Source organism: Ascaphus truei, chromosome 2 (assembly GCF_040206685.1).
Source record: "Ascaphus truei isolate aAscTru1 chromosome 2, aAscTru1.hap1, whole genome shotgun sequence".
Lineage (NCBI taxonomy): Eukaryota > Metazoa > Chordata > Amphibia > Anura > Ascaphidae > Ascaphus > Ascaphus truei.
In genome coordinates this window covers 8,080,208-8,098,085 of record NC_134484.1, presented here as the reverse complement: position 1 = coordinate 8,098,085, position 17,878 = coordinate 8,080,208, and the positions used below count along the sequence as shown (strand labels likewise).

Sequence of the window (17,878 nt, the reverse complement as noted above, 5' to 3'; positions counted from 1 at the left end):
CTAACACGGCACCGTTCTCTCTAACACGGCACCGTTCTCTCTAACACGGCACCGTTCTCTCTAACACGGCACCGTTCTCTCTAGCTGGTTGAGTTTGGTTAAATACTGTGTCAGCATCGCTTTAAATGCAATATATCCAATTGATTTCAGCACTTTAAAGCGCCTCTAAACTGTAGTGATCATGAAAATAAGTTCTCACTTACAGGGGTAATTAAAATAAATAAATAAATCATTGACAGGAATAGGTTCAACCAGAAGAATATCCCTGCGTGAGCAGCGCCATCTAGGGGTTAGTGCTTATTTACGCACTAAAGTAAGGCATGAGGCAGTTGTTTATACAATATAGACTAATAATAATAATAATATTAATAATAATAATAATACTGTATTACTGTATGTGCATTACCGACTCAGATCCACTTTGCTGCAATACACCACTGGTTATCTTGCATTTAGCATGGATCAGTCTAGAAGGGTTATCGTAAAAGTCACACTGTTATATATAGCACAGGCGCCTGCCCTCTGCTGGGGCTATTTACAAATAATTACACTGATATGGGTGTGTTACGAGAGTCTAGTAAAATATAATAATTACACCGATATGGGTGTGTAACGAGAGTCTAGTAAAATATAATAATTACACCGATATGGGTGTGTAACGAGAGTCTAGTAAAATATAATAATTACACCGATATGGGTGTGTAACGAGAGTCTAGTAAAATATAATAATTACACCGATATGGGTGTGTAACGAGAGTCTAGTAAAATATAATAATTACACCGATATGGGTGTGTAACCGATATGGGTGTGTAACAAGAGTCTAGTAAAATATAATAATTACACCGATATGGGTGTGTAACCGATATGGGTGTGTAACGAGAGTCTAGTAAAATATAATAATTACACTGATATGGGTGTGTAACGAGAGTCTAGTAAAATATAATAATTACACCGATATGGGTGTGTAACGAGAGTCTAGTAAAATATAATAATTACACCGATATGGGTGTGTAACGAGAGTCTAGTAAAATAAAATAATTACACCGATATGGGTGTGTAACGAGAGTCTAGTAAAATATAATAATTACACCGATATGAGTGTGTAACGAGAGTCTAGTAAAATATAATAATTACACCGATATGGGTGTGTAACGAGAGTCTAGTAAAATATAATAATTACACCGATATGGGTGTGTAACGAGAGTCTAGTAAAATATAATAATTACACCGATATGGGTGTGTAACGAGAGTCTAGTAAAATAAAATAATTACACCGATATGGGTGTGTAACGAGAGTCTAGTAAAATATAATAATTACACCGATATGAGTGTGTAACGAGAGTCTAGTAAAATATAATAATTACACCGATATGGGTGTGTAACGAGAGTCTAGTAAAATATAATAATTACACCGATATGGGTGTGTAACGAGAGTCTAGTAAAATATAATAATTACACCGATATGGGTGTGTAACGAGAGTCTGGTAAAATATAATAATTACACCGATATGGGTGTGTAACGAGAGTCTAGTAAAATAAAATAATTACACCGATGTGGGTGTGTAACGAGAGTCTAGTAAAATAAAATAATTACACCGATGTGGGTGTGTAACGAGAGTCTAGTAAAATATAATAATTACACCGATATGGGTGTGTAACGAGAGTCTAGTAAAATAAAATAATTACACCGATATGAGTGTGTAACGAGAGTCTAGTAAAATATAATAATTACACCGATATGGGTGTGTAACGAGAGTCTAGTAAAATAAAATAATTACACCGATATGGGTGTGTAACGAGAGTCTAGTAAAATATAATAATTACCACTGATGTGGGTGTGTAACGAGAGTCTAGTAAAATAAAATAATCACACTGATATGGGTGTGTAACGAGAGTCTAGTAAAATATAATAATTACACCGATATGGGTGTGTAACGAGAGTCTAGTAAAATATAATAATTACCACTGATATGGGTGTGTAACGAGAGTCTAGTAAAATATAATAATTACACCGATATGGGTGTGTAACGAGAGTCTAGTAAAATATAATAATTACACCGATATGGGTGTGTAACGAGAGACTAGTAAAATATAATAATTACACCGATATGGGTGTGTAACGAGAGTCTGGTAAAATATAATAATTACACCGATATGGGTGTGTAACGAGAGTCTAGTAAAATATAATAATTACACCGATATGGGTGTGTAACGAGAGACTAGTAAAATATAATAATTACACCGATATGGGTGTGTAACGAGAGTCTGGTAAAATATAATAATTACACCGATATGGGTGTGTAACGAGAGTCTAGTAAAATAAAATAATTACACTGATATGGGTATCAGAAGAGTATTTATCTTTCTACAACTGTGATTAGCTCAATCCAGCAGAGTAACTTTCTGCCAGCATTGGCTTTGCTTATTAATAGCTTTCATTCTGCTTAATAAAATAATCTTGATCTCTTGTGGCTCGTCTCATAGGAAACCTGTTAATAACCATGTTGCATACGTAGTTACATAGTAAATGAGTGACATACGCCCATCAAGGCCCAGCGGGGCGGCTTTTCAGCTCCCGGGCCCGGCGGGGCCAATAGGAAGCCGTGAAGTCATCCAATGCGGCTTCTTATTGGCCCATGTGACAAAGACTGCAGAGCTCCCGGCACCCCCTTTGGAGGTAAGTATTTCCAGAAGCAGGGGGTGACCGGAGCTGAAATTAATGGGGTTCAGCTCCGGAGGGGGGCCCTGCTTCAAATCTGTATTAAAAATGGACATCAGATGTATTGGGGGGGGGTGAGGGGGGGTGAGGGGGGGGGGGGGGGCGGGGATGGTATAAACCGAGTGTGAAGGGGAGCAATGGTATGTCCTGGAGATATCGAAGGTAGAGCAGCCGATCTCCTCTTGACCCCAATGTAACTCCCACAAATAGAAACCAGCTGGAATAGCTTCTGAGGACTAGGTGCGGGATAATGGAGGTAAGGAAAAGCCTTCTTACCTCCTGATTTGAATCCCCGTTGTCCCGCTGAAGGATATAGAGACCGCACGTCTGCGGTATACAGACCCCTCCTCCTTCCCCCCCCCCCCCCCCCCCCCCTGTGGTGCCGCCGAGATCAGGAAAGCAGCAGCAAGATTGGAAGAAATTCAGAGCGCTCGAACGTTGTCCGGGCGATCCTCAAATAGGAAAATTTCAAGAAGCAGGGCACCCAGGTATTGCAAACTGAAAAGGGCTTTATATAAAGCACTAGCTGAGAGACCTGGCGTTGCCCGGGATGTAAATGCGTAATAGCGGAGGGGGGGGGGGGAAAGGGGAGCGGAGGGGGGGGAAAGGGGAGCGGAGGGGGGGGGAAAGGGGAGCGGAGGGGGGGGGAAAGGGGGGGAAGGGGGAGCGGGGGGGGGGAGAAGGGGAGCGGGGGGGGAGGAGAAGGGGGACATATGTATTGTCATAATTTATGTATCTGCATGGCCTCTCCCCCCCCCCCCCCCCGTCCGGGCGTCCGTTCCCCCGCTGTCTCGGCGGCTGGCCGCTCCCCCTTCTTGGTTCCCCGATGGCCCGGGGCTCGCTCTTCGCTCCCCCGTGAGTCGGGGCTCGCTCCACCGTTCCCCGTGAGTCGGGGCTCGTTCCCCGTGACTCGGGGCTCGCTCCCCCGTTCCCCGTGACTCGCTCCCCGTGACGCGCTCCCCCGTGACGCGCTCCCCCGTGACGCGCTCCCCCGTTCCCCGTGACGCGCTTCCCCGTGACACGGTTCCCCGTGACGCGCTCCCCCGTTCCCCGTTACGCGCTCCCCCGTTCCCCGTGACGCGCTCCCCCGTTCCCCGTGACGCGCTTCCCCGTGACGCGCTCCCCCCCCCCTGCGATCGCTTGGTCCCCCGATGTGTCGGACTGAGGCGCATGCAGGCGGCGGCAGGAAGCGCGTGCATGTGTGGGCCTGGGGCCTGGGGCCTGGCCTGTGTGGGCCTGTGGCGCGAGGCTGAAATGGGTGAGTTACTGGGGCCATCAGTTGAGGCGGGACGCACAGTGGTGTTACTTACCTGGGCGGGCGGTGTGTGTGTGTGTGTGTGTGTGTGTGTGTGTGTGTGTGTGTGTGTGTGTGTGTGGCCAATGAGAGGTGTGCGGGGGCGGGCGGTGAGTGTGTGAGGCCAATGAGAGGTGTGCGGGGGCGGGCAGGCCAAGGGACCAATGAGATTGCCGCTAGGGACAGGGAACACAGTACAGACAGAGAAACATACAATGCTTTCAGAAATATATAGTAAGATAAGTGAGTGGTAGAGAATGACAGAGTAGTCCTCCCACACGTTTCACGCAACTATTTGCGCTTTCTCAACGAGTCTCCTACGCCTTGAGAAAGCGCAAACAGTCGCGTGGGAGGACTACTCTGTCATTCTCTACCACTCGCTTATGCTTTATATAAAGCCCTTTTCAGTTTGCAATACCTGGGTGCCCTGCTTTTTGAATTTTCCCATTTGGGGATTGCCAGGACAACGTTCGAGCGCTCTGAATTTCTTCCAATCTTGCTTCTTTAAGCCACAGCCTTTGTCTCCAAAAATTATAATATAAAAGTCCTACAGTTGGTGCAAAACGCCCCAGCCCGTCTTACAGCCGGCAAGGAGAACCCCCATCTCGCCGGTGCTACCAGATCTGCACTGGCTCGCAGGGGAGCAAAGGGTTTCTTATAAGATCCTGACCCTTCCCTTTAAGGCTATCCATGAACCCGTAGATCTGCCATCGCCCCTCAAATAATTGAGCCTCGGTTTAAGGTCAGTAAAACTGGGGGGGAGGGGGGTGATATTGTACAAGGGCCGCCCCAAGACACTGGAATAATCTCCCTGCGGCTTTAAGAAATCGGGAAGCGTTACATTCAGAAAGGAATTAAATCCCTACCTTTTCTACAGAGCCGGGCAAATGGACCCCAATACCCTGGCAGCCATCTTTCCTGCTCCCGTGTGTGCTTTCCCCCCTTTGTGGATATTCCTCGTCGTTCCCGTATATGTTTTCGTTAGGTCGGGGGTGGGTGTCCTCCCTAAATTCCGATGCGCTCCAGTTCCGAGTTTCTCGGCAAGTTGCGCGTTAGAAAAAAAATGGAAATAAATTGTTCTTTAATTGGGCCTTAATTGTGTGTTTTGCAGAACGGTGGTATATACTGGGTGGATGTCAAAGTATTTTTGTTGATATTTTTAAATGCAGGTTTTCATTTAAACAGCAATTAGAAATGGTAGTGAAGCAGTTAAATGCAATCACTTTTGTGCCAACATACGGGCCAGACTTGGACTGAGGGTGTAATATGTGCGTGTTAGAAATCTCATTCCTGCTGGAATCCACCTGCAGGGGAAATATAAAGGGTTTGTATACTTTAGGGATGGGTTTTTTTCTCACGCCGCGGTTTGCAAACAACCTTCACATCTCCTGCACTTTGTGTTGATGGCGCATTTTGTGCATGAGGAAGCAGTTTCTATGAAACAGAATCCCTAAAACCAGCACTTACTGTCACTCACCTGCGGTGTGCAGAACGCCGCGTTTCCAGGCTGCATGTTAAACAGGCGGCTGGAGCGCTACACGCCTTCTCTGCACGGAGGTGCGCTTGTAACATGCAGGTAACGGTCTTAATTGAAGTGCAGTGATTGAAAGGTGACTGCAGTTTTAACCATTTCACCGCCACGGGGCCTTGCAAGCCGCTTCTCCTCTCTCTCATTGAACTGTGCGATAGTGTGGGAGGTATTCTGACTTCTAATGTAATGGTGGCGCCAAGCAGGAGAGGAACTTGCATCAACGTACTTATTTGGATCGGGTGAGAAATAAGAGGTTAATTGGACGATCCCTCCTAAGATGAAACTGGACCAATTCCAGTGACGTGTGAGGGGTCTCATCGGGTGGGAGATCCGACACCTAGAAGTGTTTGTGAAGTTGTGTGTTCAGTGGCTGTGTAGTTGGTATAAATGATAGAGGCGATGGGGTTGCACATTGAGTAGAGGAAATGGACACGCTTTGTATTTACAGAGCAGTGATGGTCGTTACATGAAATAACAACCAATGTTTGGGAATAACATCTCCTTGTTGTGTTCCTTAATAGCATCAACATGTATCCATGTATGTTTGCTTAGCTACAGATCTCCATTGACCTTGTGCGTTCTATCTCTGTCTCCGCAGCATCACTGCTGAAGCTGTGGTACCGGGAGCTGGAGGAGCCTCTGATACCCCACGAGTTTTATGAACAGTGCATCACACACTACGAGAATCCAGAAGCCGCCATCGCTGTCGTACACTCACTTCCCAGAATGAACAAAATGGTTCTCTGCTACCTCATCCGCTTCCTACAGGTACAGTCACCCCGCTCTAACTTGTATATAAGAGAGGAGGGAGAGGACGTCGGTGATATGAATGATACATTTTATTGGACCTACAAGTAGTTATGTCGCAAGCTTTTGAAACTTCTCGAGTCCTTCATTGTATATGGCAGAGCCATATGGCGAGCCATTCTCTGTGAAGGACCCCAAGAGGTTCGAAAGCTTATAACAGAAACAATGGCCGCATTGAAAGCCCAGCTTCAGGGGAGGCTGAGAAGCACGTTCCTCCGTCACTGGGTTGTGGCAGATAACCACTTGCCATGCTTCTGCATGAAGAGAGGTCGGAGTCGAGGACTCAAACCATATAGAGGAGGCCACAGCCTGATATCAGTTAGCGGCACAATGGCATGCAAAGGAGACCGGGAAATGGGGAGGGGGGAAGGACGGGAAGAAGGGATGGGGTGTGAGGAGTGATAAAATGAATATACAGGCATACCCCGGTTTAAGTACACTCGCGAGTAAGTACATCTCGGTCAATAGGCAAACGGCAGTTCACGCATGTGCCTGTCAGCACGTCCTGAACAGCAATACCGGCTCCCTACCTGTACCGAAGCTGTGCGCAAGCGGGCAGACTACACTACCGACACGTTTTATCCGAGCACGGCTAGCACCGCAAGCCGGGGGATGCCCCGGCGTGCTAGCCGCACTCCCTCAGCGTGCCGCACATCACCGATGCGCGGTCACGCGTCATCGGGTGCCTGCGCCCCCTGCACGCGCTTCCAGGGCTCCCCGAGGGAGCCCTGGTGTCCTGCGATGTGGGGGACGGCGGCAGGGGGTTCCGGGGGACCCGGCGGACCCGGCAGCAGGAGGGAGAGCGCCCCGATCGGAGGGCGCTCCTCCGCTGCTTCGGCGCGCGCCCGGCACCCTCCGGCGCGCGCCAGGTTACTGCTGCGGCCGAGAACGGGCAAATGCTCGAATAAACTCGGCCGCAGCAGTATAGAGCCTGTTACACATGCGTTATTTACATCAGTTATGCACGTATATAACGATTGCAGTACAGTACAGGCATTGATAAGTGGGAAAAAGGTAGTGCTTCACTTTAAGTACATTTTCACTTTACATACATGCTCCGGTCCCATTGCGTACGTTAATGCGGGGTATGCCTGTAATGGATATCACTCACACGGCCATGTGCGAGGGGCACACAACTCAGGTCTTGACAGGAAACCTCTAGCGTCTCTTCTGGTGATTGAGCAGTCACTCTCCGTCATCCAAGTATCACAATGGGGCGATGAACAGCCAGATTTGTAAAAGATGCAATTAAAACAACCCAAAGTAATTATAAACTCACATATTAAATCACCCGCTTCAGCTACTCGCAGCTCTCCGCATCACCCTGGTGGTTGTGCGCTCCAACTTCCGCGTCCGGTGTGTGGGCCTAAAGCCAAGGGATTCCAGAGGACTACGGTGGCCGCTGAGGGACAAAATGCCTCCGTCTCCCACAATAGAACAACGCGTTTCGCACGACTACGGTGCTTCCTCAGGTTCATGTGGGCTGCAGGGTGAAGGCTTCTTATATACACACTTGAAAATTAAATGGCAACGATTCTTACTGCTATCAGGTGCGCGAGGGGTTACAGAGATTCCTATTAGCAATAAACCTGATAGTACCTCATACTCGCTGATACAAACGCTGCCTTGCGCAAACTGCAATAGTTCAAATCAAAACATCCTTAGACAAATCGTTAAAAATAGGATAATTCTAGGGGGTTTCTGAAGTCTAAAACGGATACTTCCCTTTGATATAAATCAGTGTGAAGATCATAAAAAATGAAAAGAACCACAAGGTGTTTACAAAATGCTTTAGATTTCAGGCACATATCGTGGATTGACCTGTGGGTGTCTTGGCTACCAACCTACACTCATACAGTTGAACAAAATACAACATCTTTGATTTACAAAGTGGCAATATGCATATGCACTTACTAACCTTACTGAAGAACGCCAGTACATGGTCAAGTATAAAATCATTAATAGTTTGTTTCATAAGAGGTGAAAATTGAACGTTGTTAAACATTGAATGACATGTCAAACCCATTGCTGGTATAAATGGACAAATACACTTAAATATATTATCTTCGAATCATCTTATTATCAACGAAACGCGTTGTTCTATTGCGGGAGACGGAGGCATTTTGTCCCTCAGCGGCCACCGTAGTCCTCTGGAATCCCTTGGCTTTAGGCCCACTCACCGGACGCGGAAGTGGGAGCGCACAACCACCAGGGTGATGCGGAGAGCTGCGAGTGGCTGAAGCGGGTGATTTTAATATGTGAGTTTATAATTACTTTGTGTTGTTTTAATAAATTGCATCTTTTACAAACCTGGCTGTTTATCGCCCCGTTGTGATATGTGGATGACTGGGAGTGACTGCTCCATCAGCAGGAGAGACGCTAGAGGTTTCCTGTCAAGACCTGAGTTGTGTACACCACTCCACACATGGCCGTGTGAGTGATATCCATTATATTCATTTTATCACTCCTCACACCCCATTCCCTTCTTCCCGTCCTCCCCCCTCCCCATTTCCCGGTCTCCTTTGCATGCCATTGTGCCGCTAACCGATGTTAACCATTGTCCATCCAACTATGTAACTGCACTCATTATTTTCTCCCCTTTTGCACTCAACCATATTTGTGACTTATTGCATCACTGATTTGGGCCAGTATCTTACCATTTGTTTGGTGTGTCCTTCCCCTGTGCATGTTTTACTATTATTAGTGCCATTCAGTTGGACTATTTCCGGCTCACTATATTTTATTAGGGAGCGCCGTTTTGTGTGGGGTTTTTTTTTCCGCAGCCAAATGTAGAAGAGATTTCAAAAGGTGTGTGCAGTAAACGCAATATGCAGATAAACACAGATACATGAGAAGTATAGGAACAAGAGGGAAGCAAAGGCAGCGAGATGCAGGAAGGCTCAATGCAATTGATGGAAATAGAAAGTCTTGTTTGTGCTGAATGGTGCTTAGATCCGGTGATGGATGGTATTACCTCGTAAATGGTAACGGGCACAAAAATATTTAGTACTATCTGTTATCATTTGCAGGTCAAAACTACCAGTGAATCAAAACAAATCTATTAAGCAATCCATGAGATTCATCCTTAAAAAGTACAAATCCACACTCCCTACAGTTATTGTAGTGTACGGGCAGTGCAGCTTCTCCGAAAAGGACAAAAAAGTGCCATTCCCTACAGCAACATCCAATTCAGGCAGTAATGTGTAGTGTGATCTCCTTCCCGTGAAATACTGTAGCGCCTATTACAAGAGAAGATGGTTTTATCATTTTATTTGTAATGGAGAATGTCTTCTCTCCGAATGAGATGGGCAGGAAGATTATCTGCCGAAAAAGTGATTCTGGCATCTATCAAATGATCTCTGATGTTAGGGGAATACTGTATGCTGATGGCTCTGCAGGTGCATGTCTAGTGTTCTCTATGACCAACACACCATCTTTTTATAGAATTACTAGCTAAAGTACCCGGTGTGGCAGCTCGGGAATGCTAAGAAACTCAAAAATACATCGCAAATTACATTTTTTAGTTTCTTCATGTGAGATCCCCTGGTAATACAACTCCACACACAATACTTTCATTGCCTCTGAGGTCCTGAAGTGTGCGAGCGAGAGCCTCTAATATATGTGTGTGCGGGACATGGCACTCCCATCCCAAACACCGATCTCACACTCAGTCTGGAAGAACTTTGGCTGCTCCGGTATTTTTGCTAATGTTGCAAATTGGGTTTTCAGAGAGACGAAGATTAAGTGGCAGCCTGAGTGTTGTGTGATGGGCTCATGTAATTTGTGATATCATATGTGATGTCATTGCTGATGTCATTTGTGAATTGTATGCAAACAGACAGAAACCTGCTCCCTGATCTCGGGAACAATTATGCAAAATGTGGTTACGATATCTTAAGAGGTTTCCAAATGCCTTGCGATCAGACAAACAGCTTCCCAACATGTATAGTAGATTACCGTAATATTTAAAGATAAACGGGAGATTTTATTTGTCTGACGGAGAAATTACGGTTTCTCCCAAAGATCAAGGTATAAAAATGAATTGTACAAGTTAAAAAATTAATGAATGTGTTGAAGTGACAAAATTATTTAATATAATAGATGGACACTGTGTTATTTGGTATTGTTGCCTCGTTTTGAACTTTGGGAGTGGTATAGTCATTTCAGTCCATGTTTACTTCGCTCTGAGGAGCGTATTCATTGCAGCAGCGATGAGTACGGGGAAAATGGGAAAAGGCTAGTTATGATACAATCCTGCACTTATTGAACTATACGTTCAAAAATATTGTAATCCAAAAACTGGAGCACACGGTTTTGACAATGCCCACGCAATCTGAATCCCCATAGAAAACAACAACACAGGAACATTGTAGACTGTAGAGAATTATTGTACTTGTTAAATTCGTCCATCATATAGGTATAACATAGAAAAATGTCAGTGACATGTTACCATACGAGAGACTGCAGTGTTAACCCTTGTGTGTCAGTCTATCATTCTAAGCATTGATTAAGCTGTCCTTACATTGAAGCGGTCACATTATACGTAATGTTTTGTTACATTTTTTGTATATTACTTGTGTTTTTTTATTGTCCTATTTGTTTGCTATAAAGGCAAGCTATGCATATAAGGCCTTGTGAATTGGTGAATACTTTGGCTACACATGGATTTATATGTCTGCTTCTCCTAATACTGAAATGTTTCTAGCACAATACCCCTTTTACCTACAGCATGTGTATCGTACACATGAATCTCTCAATATATCATCTCTTTCTATAGAGCGTCTGCCTGAAGTAGCAGGTACAGATCTGCCACATTGTGTCTGTTTGTTCAGATATCACTGACAAGTGCAGTTTAAATACCGTATCATGGTGAATATTTCATTTCGCACAAAAAACTCAAGCCTCGAAATGTATGAATCGCACTAAAATAATATGACGAGGCTGGGGGGGGGGGACAAGTATACAGTTTTTTTCTTTCAAGTGTCTATTGAATATGGAGAATGTGCTTTTTGTCTGTTTTCATACTGAACACAACCTGCCACAGTTGAATAAACACACAGATACCCAGCAAGCTCTCAGAAACCCCCTTTGGGGGGGGTGGGGGGGGTTCTACCCAGCAAGCTCTCAGAAACCCCCTTTGGGGGGGGTGGGGGGGGTTCTACCCAGCAAGCTCTCAGAAACCCCCTTTGGGGGGAGGGTTCTGAGAGCTTGCTGGGTATCTGTGTGTTTGTTAACTTTGTCCAGCTGGTCTCAGCTGTTTTGGAGGTCAGGGGTTAAAGCTCACCCCTCCCCACTGTCCAGGTAAGCAGGTTTTCTTTTCACGCAGCTGGTTGCGACAGGTTCAATGCCAGGACCATCCTTCCCCTAATTATAGGGGTAAATAAGGATTTTAATCAGTTAGTGTTAGGACCTGCGATATTATGGTCATGCCTTGTAAGTGGCTCGCAGGCTTATACGCTTTGGCCAAAGGGTTAACTAAATGACCCTTTTTTCAAGAGATATATAGGTATTTCACTGTATATTTTTGTCACATTGGATGTTGCTCTGGACTTCTTTGTTTCGCAGTTGAATAAATACTGAACTTAAGGGGTCTAAAGTGGTGCAGTTCTGGGGCAGAACAATTACAGCACAAACCAAAGGAAATATCCCACTGATTTCAGCGTTTTGTTTTTTATTATTTTTAATATCTACTTCTTGTGTGATTTTTGGCCCCAGAATTATATTTGCCTTGATAAATATTCACCTAAGCAGGGTTCTCAACTTTAATCCTCAAGACCCCCAAACAGGTCAGGTGTTCAGGATATCCCTGCTTCAGCACAGGGGGGTGCAGTTATCGACTGAGCCTCTGATTGACTCACCTGTGCTGAAGCTGGGATATCCTGAACGCCTGACCTTTTGGGGGGGGTCTAGTGGACTGGAGTTGATAACCCCTGCCCTAAGCATTTTCCAAAGGGTCCACCTGTAAGGCTAAAGACTTTGGTTGACATCCCGATTTCGTGCTGTACATTTGTAGTGTAAATATTCTTCCGCGCTCTCCAGTGTCTCCATAACTATTTGTGTCCCTTGTGTTCTCCTCCTGTCCCCTAGGTATTTGTGCAGCCAGCCAACGTGGCTGTTACAAAGATGGACGTCAGTAACCTAGCCATGGTCATGGCGCCCAACTGCCTGCGCTGCCAGTCGGATGACCCACGCATCATCTTTGAGAACACCAGGAAAGAAATGTCCTTCATCCGGGTCCTTATCCAGCACCTGGACACGAGCTTCATGGAGGCAGCACTATAGCAGAATAAAGACATCGTATCACAAGACAAGTGAATACAGGAAGAGCTTCTGCTCATCGGCCTGTCTGACTTTCACATCTCATCATTCATCACACCATGTTACAGGTACAGAAGGGACCGTCCTGTGTTGTGAACCCAAGAAGAGGTCCCCACCACCATCTGCCTTCTCATTTTGTACAGTAATCATGGAGTGAATGGTGAAGTGACACCTTTTTTTTGGTTCATCCACTGTGGCAATAACAACTAGAAACCTAAGTAGTTGGACACTCCCCTGCCTCCATCTCGGACCAAAGCTCAGCAAATTTGATGGAGGAGGGATACGAAGACGGGACGTTAACACTAAACAACGAGGCTCCAGGGGCTTCAGTTACATGTACAACCTCCCAAAACACAAGGCTGGTTGGTGTTAATACTAATTTCTGAGACCTGTTATTTGTGCGATTTATCGAACATAAACAGCACGTCCAATGTGTTTGCTCTTCTAAAGTCTACAACGATATCAGATTCAGTTAATATGCACACACGTACTGTATGTCACGTTTAAGGACTGCAAATTGGTGTCATTCTTCGTTCCAGTTGTGACTGCGCTGCTATGAGCTACATATAGATATTTATTGGGATAGAGAAGAGTCGTGATTCTGTTCAGCTGCGTAATTAACCTTTAGTGATCCACTGACATGATAACATCTACACTGCCACTTTCATTGGAGTGATGTGCTTGTGAAAGGGAACATTGCCATAACTATTTGTAATATCATCACCAGTAAAGGGCCTCACCCACTTAGCTCAAGGTCCAGTATGAAGTAACTGGGCAGATCCACCGCACCCATTCCCTTTATTATAGAAGCAGACGGGAACTGGTTTTGGTTTGCTACGGAAAGGATGTACAGTATTGTAATGCAAATCAGATATTCCTTTATTTAACGCTCTTCATTTTGGAGGTTCTCCAATGTCAAGTGGTGCTGCTCCGTCCTTCACAGAAGGTGCCAGGAAGAGCTAGCTGGTCATGTAACAGAACCGCCCATGCATAGCGAATATATGTGAGTAATCAATGGGGGGGGGGTTAGGTATGGCAAGGTTGGTATAGTGCATGAGGGGACACCTGGGACAAGAGAGGTAGGATGTGGGGAGAGACTGGGGAGGAGGAGAAATGCTGAAGCCGAAAACAAGCGGAAACTAAATAACAATAAAAAAAAACCACTGAAAATGTACTGATCCGAAATGTCGTACTTGAGAATGATTATGAAGACGCGTCTTTGCACTCGGACACAATCCTTTTTGTGATACCGCAGCGTCGTTACTTAAAGGTTTGAGCCTGGTAGGTGCAGTAGATGGGCCCCGCGTCTCGGCACGTTACACAATGCAGAGGTTGGGATATCGGAATGTCAAATAAAATACAGGGACAAGAACAGCGAGCGGGAAAGGTTAATAAGAAAGAGCTAACAGTCCAAGGGTGACACCACGTGCAGATCTGAGAATAACCATATCTAGGCCCACCTTCACCGAGCGGTGGCGTCCCTCCCGTCCAGCCATGGAACATGGCCCATACGGTTATTGCACCGGTTCCAGCGTCCCCTCCCGTCCAGCCATGGAACATGGCCCATATGGTTATTGCACCGGTCCCAGCGTCCCCTCCCGTCCAGCCATGGAACATGGCCCATACGGTTATTACACCGGTTCCAGCGTCCCCTCCCGTCCAGCCATGGAACATGGCCCATACGGTTATTGCACCGGTCCCAGCGTCCCCTCCCGTCCAGCCATGGAACATGGCCCATATGGTTATTGCACCGGTCCCAGTGTCCCTTCCCATCCAGCCATGGAACATGGCCCATACGGTTATTGCACCGGTTCCAGCGTCCCCTCCCGTCCAGCCATGGAACATGGCCCATACGGTTATTGCACCGGTCCCAGCGTCCCCTCCCGTCCAGCCATGGAACATGGCCCATACGGTTATTGCACCGGTCCCAGCGTCCCTTTCCAACCAGCCATGGAACATGGCCCATACGGTTATTGCACCGGTCCCAGCGTCCCCTCCCGTCCAGCCATGGAACATGGCCCATACGGTTATTGCACCGGTCCCAGCGTCCCCTCCCGTCCAGCCATGGAACATGGCCCATACGGTTATTGCACCGTTCCCAGCGTCCCCTCCCGTCCAGCCATGGAACATGGCCCATACGGTTATTGCACCGGTCCCAGCGTCCCCTCCCGTCCAGCCATGGAACATGGCCCATACGGTTATTGCACCGGTCCCAGCGTTCCCTCCCGTCCAGTCAACCTCAGAATAGGTGCGGTATCCCGTACGGGCACCTGATGCACGGGCCCCATAATATCTTATTCAGCTCACAGTTTGGAAAGAAGCGGTAGCGTAACTATGTTGACGCACAGGCTTCTTACTCTTACATGTGACCCTAATGATCTCAGACATGGCACAGTGTGACGCAGAAGAAAGTGAGAGAACAATGTCGGCGTTTACATTTGGATAAGAGGCGCCAGAGGAAAATACAAGCGGTTGCAGGCCCCTCTGCCCGTGGACAGGGTAAATGTGAGTGTTCATCTGTACTGTGTGGCGTGGGCTATTGGTAACGTTAATGAGCAGTGCTGCAGCCTTGATTTCCCTGATGGTTCTTTGCTTTTATCCTTTGCTTCTTGACATCCGGTTTTAATATTTAGCCGGTTGTCCACGGTTTTGTTATTTACATTATTATTGATTAAGCTCGCATCGGGTATCTCTAAAGGGAGCACACACCCTATCAATCCACCCAGCTGTGTTGTGCCTTTTGGTCGCAGTTGAGAAATACTAGTTCTCAGTTGGCGGTGAAGCCATTTTCACCAGCTCGGTGCATTAGTGATGGTCACAAGCCATTGACTGAAATGACTGGCGACTGCTCATGTCTTTATTTGGGAAGGTTTTGCATTGAATGTATTATTTGAGGGGCGGCCAACTCCAGTCTTCTATTGCCACCAACAGGTCAGGTGTTAATGATATTCCTGCTTCAGCACAGGTGGATATCCCTGCTTCAGCACAGTGACTGAGCCAACATTTCTGAAGCAGGGATACCCTTAACACTTAACCTGTTGGTGGCAATAGAAGATTGGAGTTGGCCACCCATGTATTATATTGTTGGCATGGGAAGTGCGGAGAATTGTGGGTGGGGGCTCGGTCAAAGATTGAGCCTCTGGTTGAGCCTCCTGTGCTGAAGCAGGGAGGATTGAGCCACCAGTGCTGAAGCAGTGATAACCTGACCTGTTGGGGAGGAATTAGAGGTCTGGAGTTGAGCCCCGCTGATCGAACCTCCTGCCAGAAACAGTTGAAGTGCAGATGTCGCGTTTGGTTTTTGCGATACAAGACACAGAACGGAAGGCAGCGCCGTTGAAATGAATGGCCCGCGTGCGACATTGAATGCGTTTCTTGGCGCCGCGCGTCACGTTACAGGGGGCCAGTGTGATCTGCCACACATCGCACACATTGAACATGATCACGGTGTTCGGGGTGGGGGGTGGGGTCATTTCTTTCACTGTGTTGCGTCTCCGCCAAACGGTTTTACAGCTCTCGGAGGCGTTTGTGACGTTGTTTTTGTTATCGAGGTTCTTTCTTTTCTTCCTAATCCTAAAGGAAACCAGCGGCGGTTTCTCTCTTTATTATTACATGCCGTGGTCGTGCCGCTGAGAAGTCCCCCGCCGACGCCGATGCCGGCTTCTGGGCTATTCTGCAGACAGATGTTATGCCCGGCTGAGCGGAGAGCTGCCAGGCAGCGTGTTCTTCCCTTAATTGGCCCCGTAGTGGGCAGGGTGACACTGACAGCCCGGCTTCTGCTCCCAGACTGTTCTCTCTCTGTCTGCTGAGGACCTGATGGCTGCTGGTGACGTATCTCTGCAGATCGCTGCCTCTCGTACACGGGGGGGCTGTTTTGGACTCCGAGACAGATTTGAATGTACCTGGACCCCGTGATATATATATATGTATAGTGTGTGTTTAGATATATATGTAATTTTATTTATATAACGCCAGCAATGTATTGAGTGCTTTACACATTAGGCTATAGGGAGCCATGCAACGCACACTGTAAGAAGGAGGGGCGCTGCTCGGGGATTCTAACCGCAGGGCCCGTTTCACTACGCCTATTTAACCGACGTTAACGCATGTTACTAGTAACACAGTATTCACTAAAGCAAGTAACTGATTGGGGCCCGTGGCGGGCCTGACCTAATCCCGTGTGGCAGCCACGTGATTGGGGCCCGTGGCGGGCCTGACCTAATCCCGTGTGGCAGCCACGTGACAGAGCACTCAGGGCGTCAGATCATACGGAACTCGGGCCGCCAGACTGAGAGTTTGAAGGAGACCGATTTAACAATCGTCCCATTTGCTTAAGTATCCCGACAGAAATGAATGCTTTGAGAGAATTACTTCCCTAATGCGAACTGTGAACATACCTGGGGAATATGCAAATATATATTTTTGTTTAAAATTGTTGCGTTCACTTTATTTGTATATATTCCCAGGTTGCATCTCTGGTAGCTCTCTCTTCCTCCCGCCCTCTCTCCCTCCCTCCCTCCCGCCCTCTCTCCCTACCGCCCTCTCTCCCTACCGCCCTTTCTCCCTACCGCCCTCTCCCTCCCGCCCTCTCTCCCTCCCTCTCTCCCTCCCTCCCTCCCTCTCTCCCTCTCTCCCTCCCTCCCTCCCTCTATCCCTCCCTTCCTCCCTCTCTCCCTCCCTCTATCCCTCCCTTCCTCCCTCTATCCCTCCCTCCCTCTATCCCTCCCTCCCTCCATCTCTCTCCCCCTCTCTCTCCCCCTCTCTCTCCCCCTTCCCTCTCCCCCTCCCTCTCTTTCTCTCCTTCCCTCCCTCCCTCTCCTTCCCTCCCTCCCTGTCCTTCCCTCCCCCTCCCTCCCTGTCCTTCCCCCCCCCCTCCCTCCCTGTCCTTCCCCCTCCCTCCCTGTCCTGCCCTCCCCCTCCATCCCTCCACCTCCCTCCCCCTCCATCCCTCCACCTCCCTCCCTCTCCTTCCCTCCCTCCCACCCTCTCTCCCTCCCTCCCACCCTCTCTCCCTCTCTCCCTCTCTCTCCCTCCTCTCTCTCTCCCTCCCTCCTCTCTCCCTCCCTCCTCTCTCCCTCCCTGTCCCTCCCTCCTCTCTCCCTCCCTCCTCCCTCCCGCTCTCCCTCCCGCTCTCTCTCTCCCTCTCTCCCCCTCTCCCTCCTCCAGCAAAAGCCCAGGGTCACTGTCTGACTGTGACGACTATCGGGACCT

General features: G+C 47.6%; 1 protein-coding gene across 1 annotated transcript in view; it reads left to right on the top strand.

Moving 5' to 3' along the window:
- ARHGAP39 (Rho GTPase activating protein 39) overlaps positions 1 to 17,207 on the top strand; it is a 346,600-nt gene extending 329,393 nt beyond the window's left edge. The window contains exons 9-10 of the mRNA XM_075581235.1: positions 6,144 to 6,313; positions 12,440 to 17,207. Of these exons, the coding sequence (XP_075437350.1) occupies positions 6,144 to 6,313; positions 12,440 to 12,634 (365 nt within the window). The 3' untranslated portion in view covers positions 12,635 to 17,207. The remainder of the gene's footprint in view (positions 1 to 6,143; positions 6,314 to 12,439) is intronic.
- Positions 17,208 to 17,878: the final 671 nt, after the last annotated feature.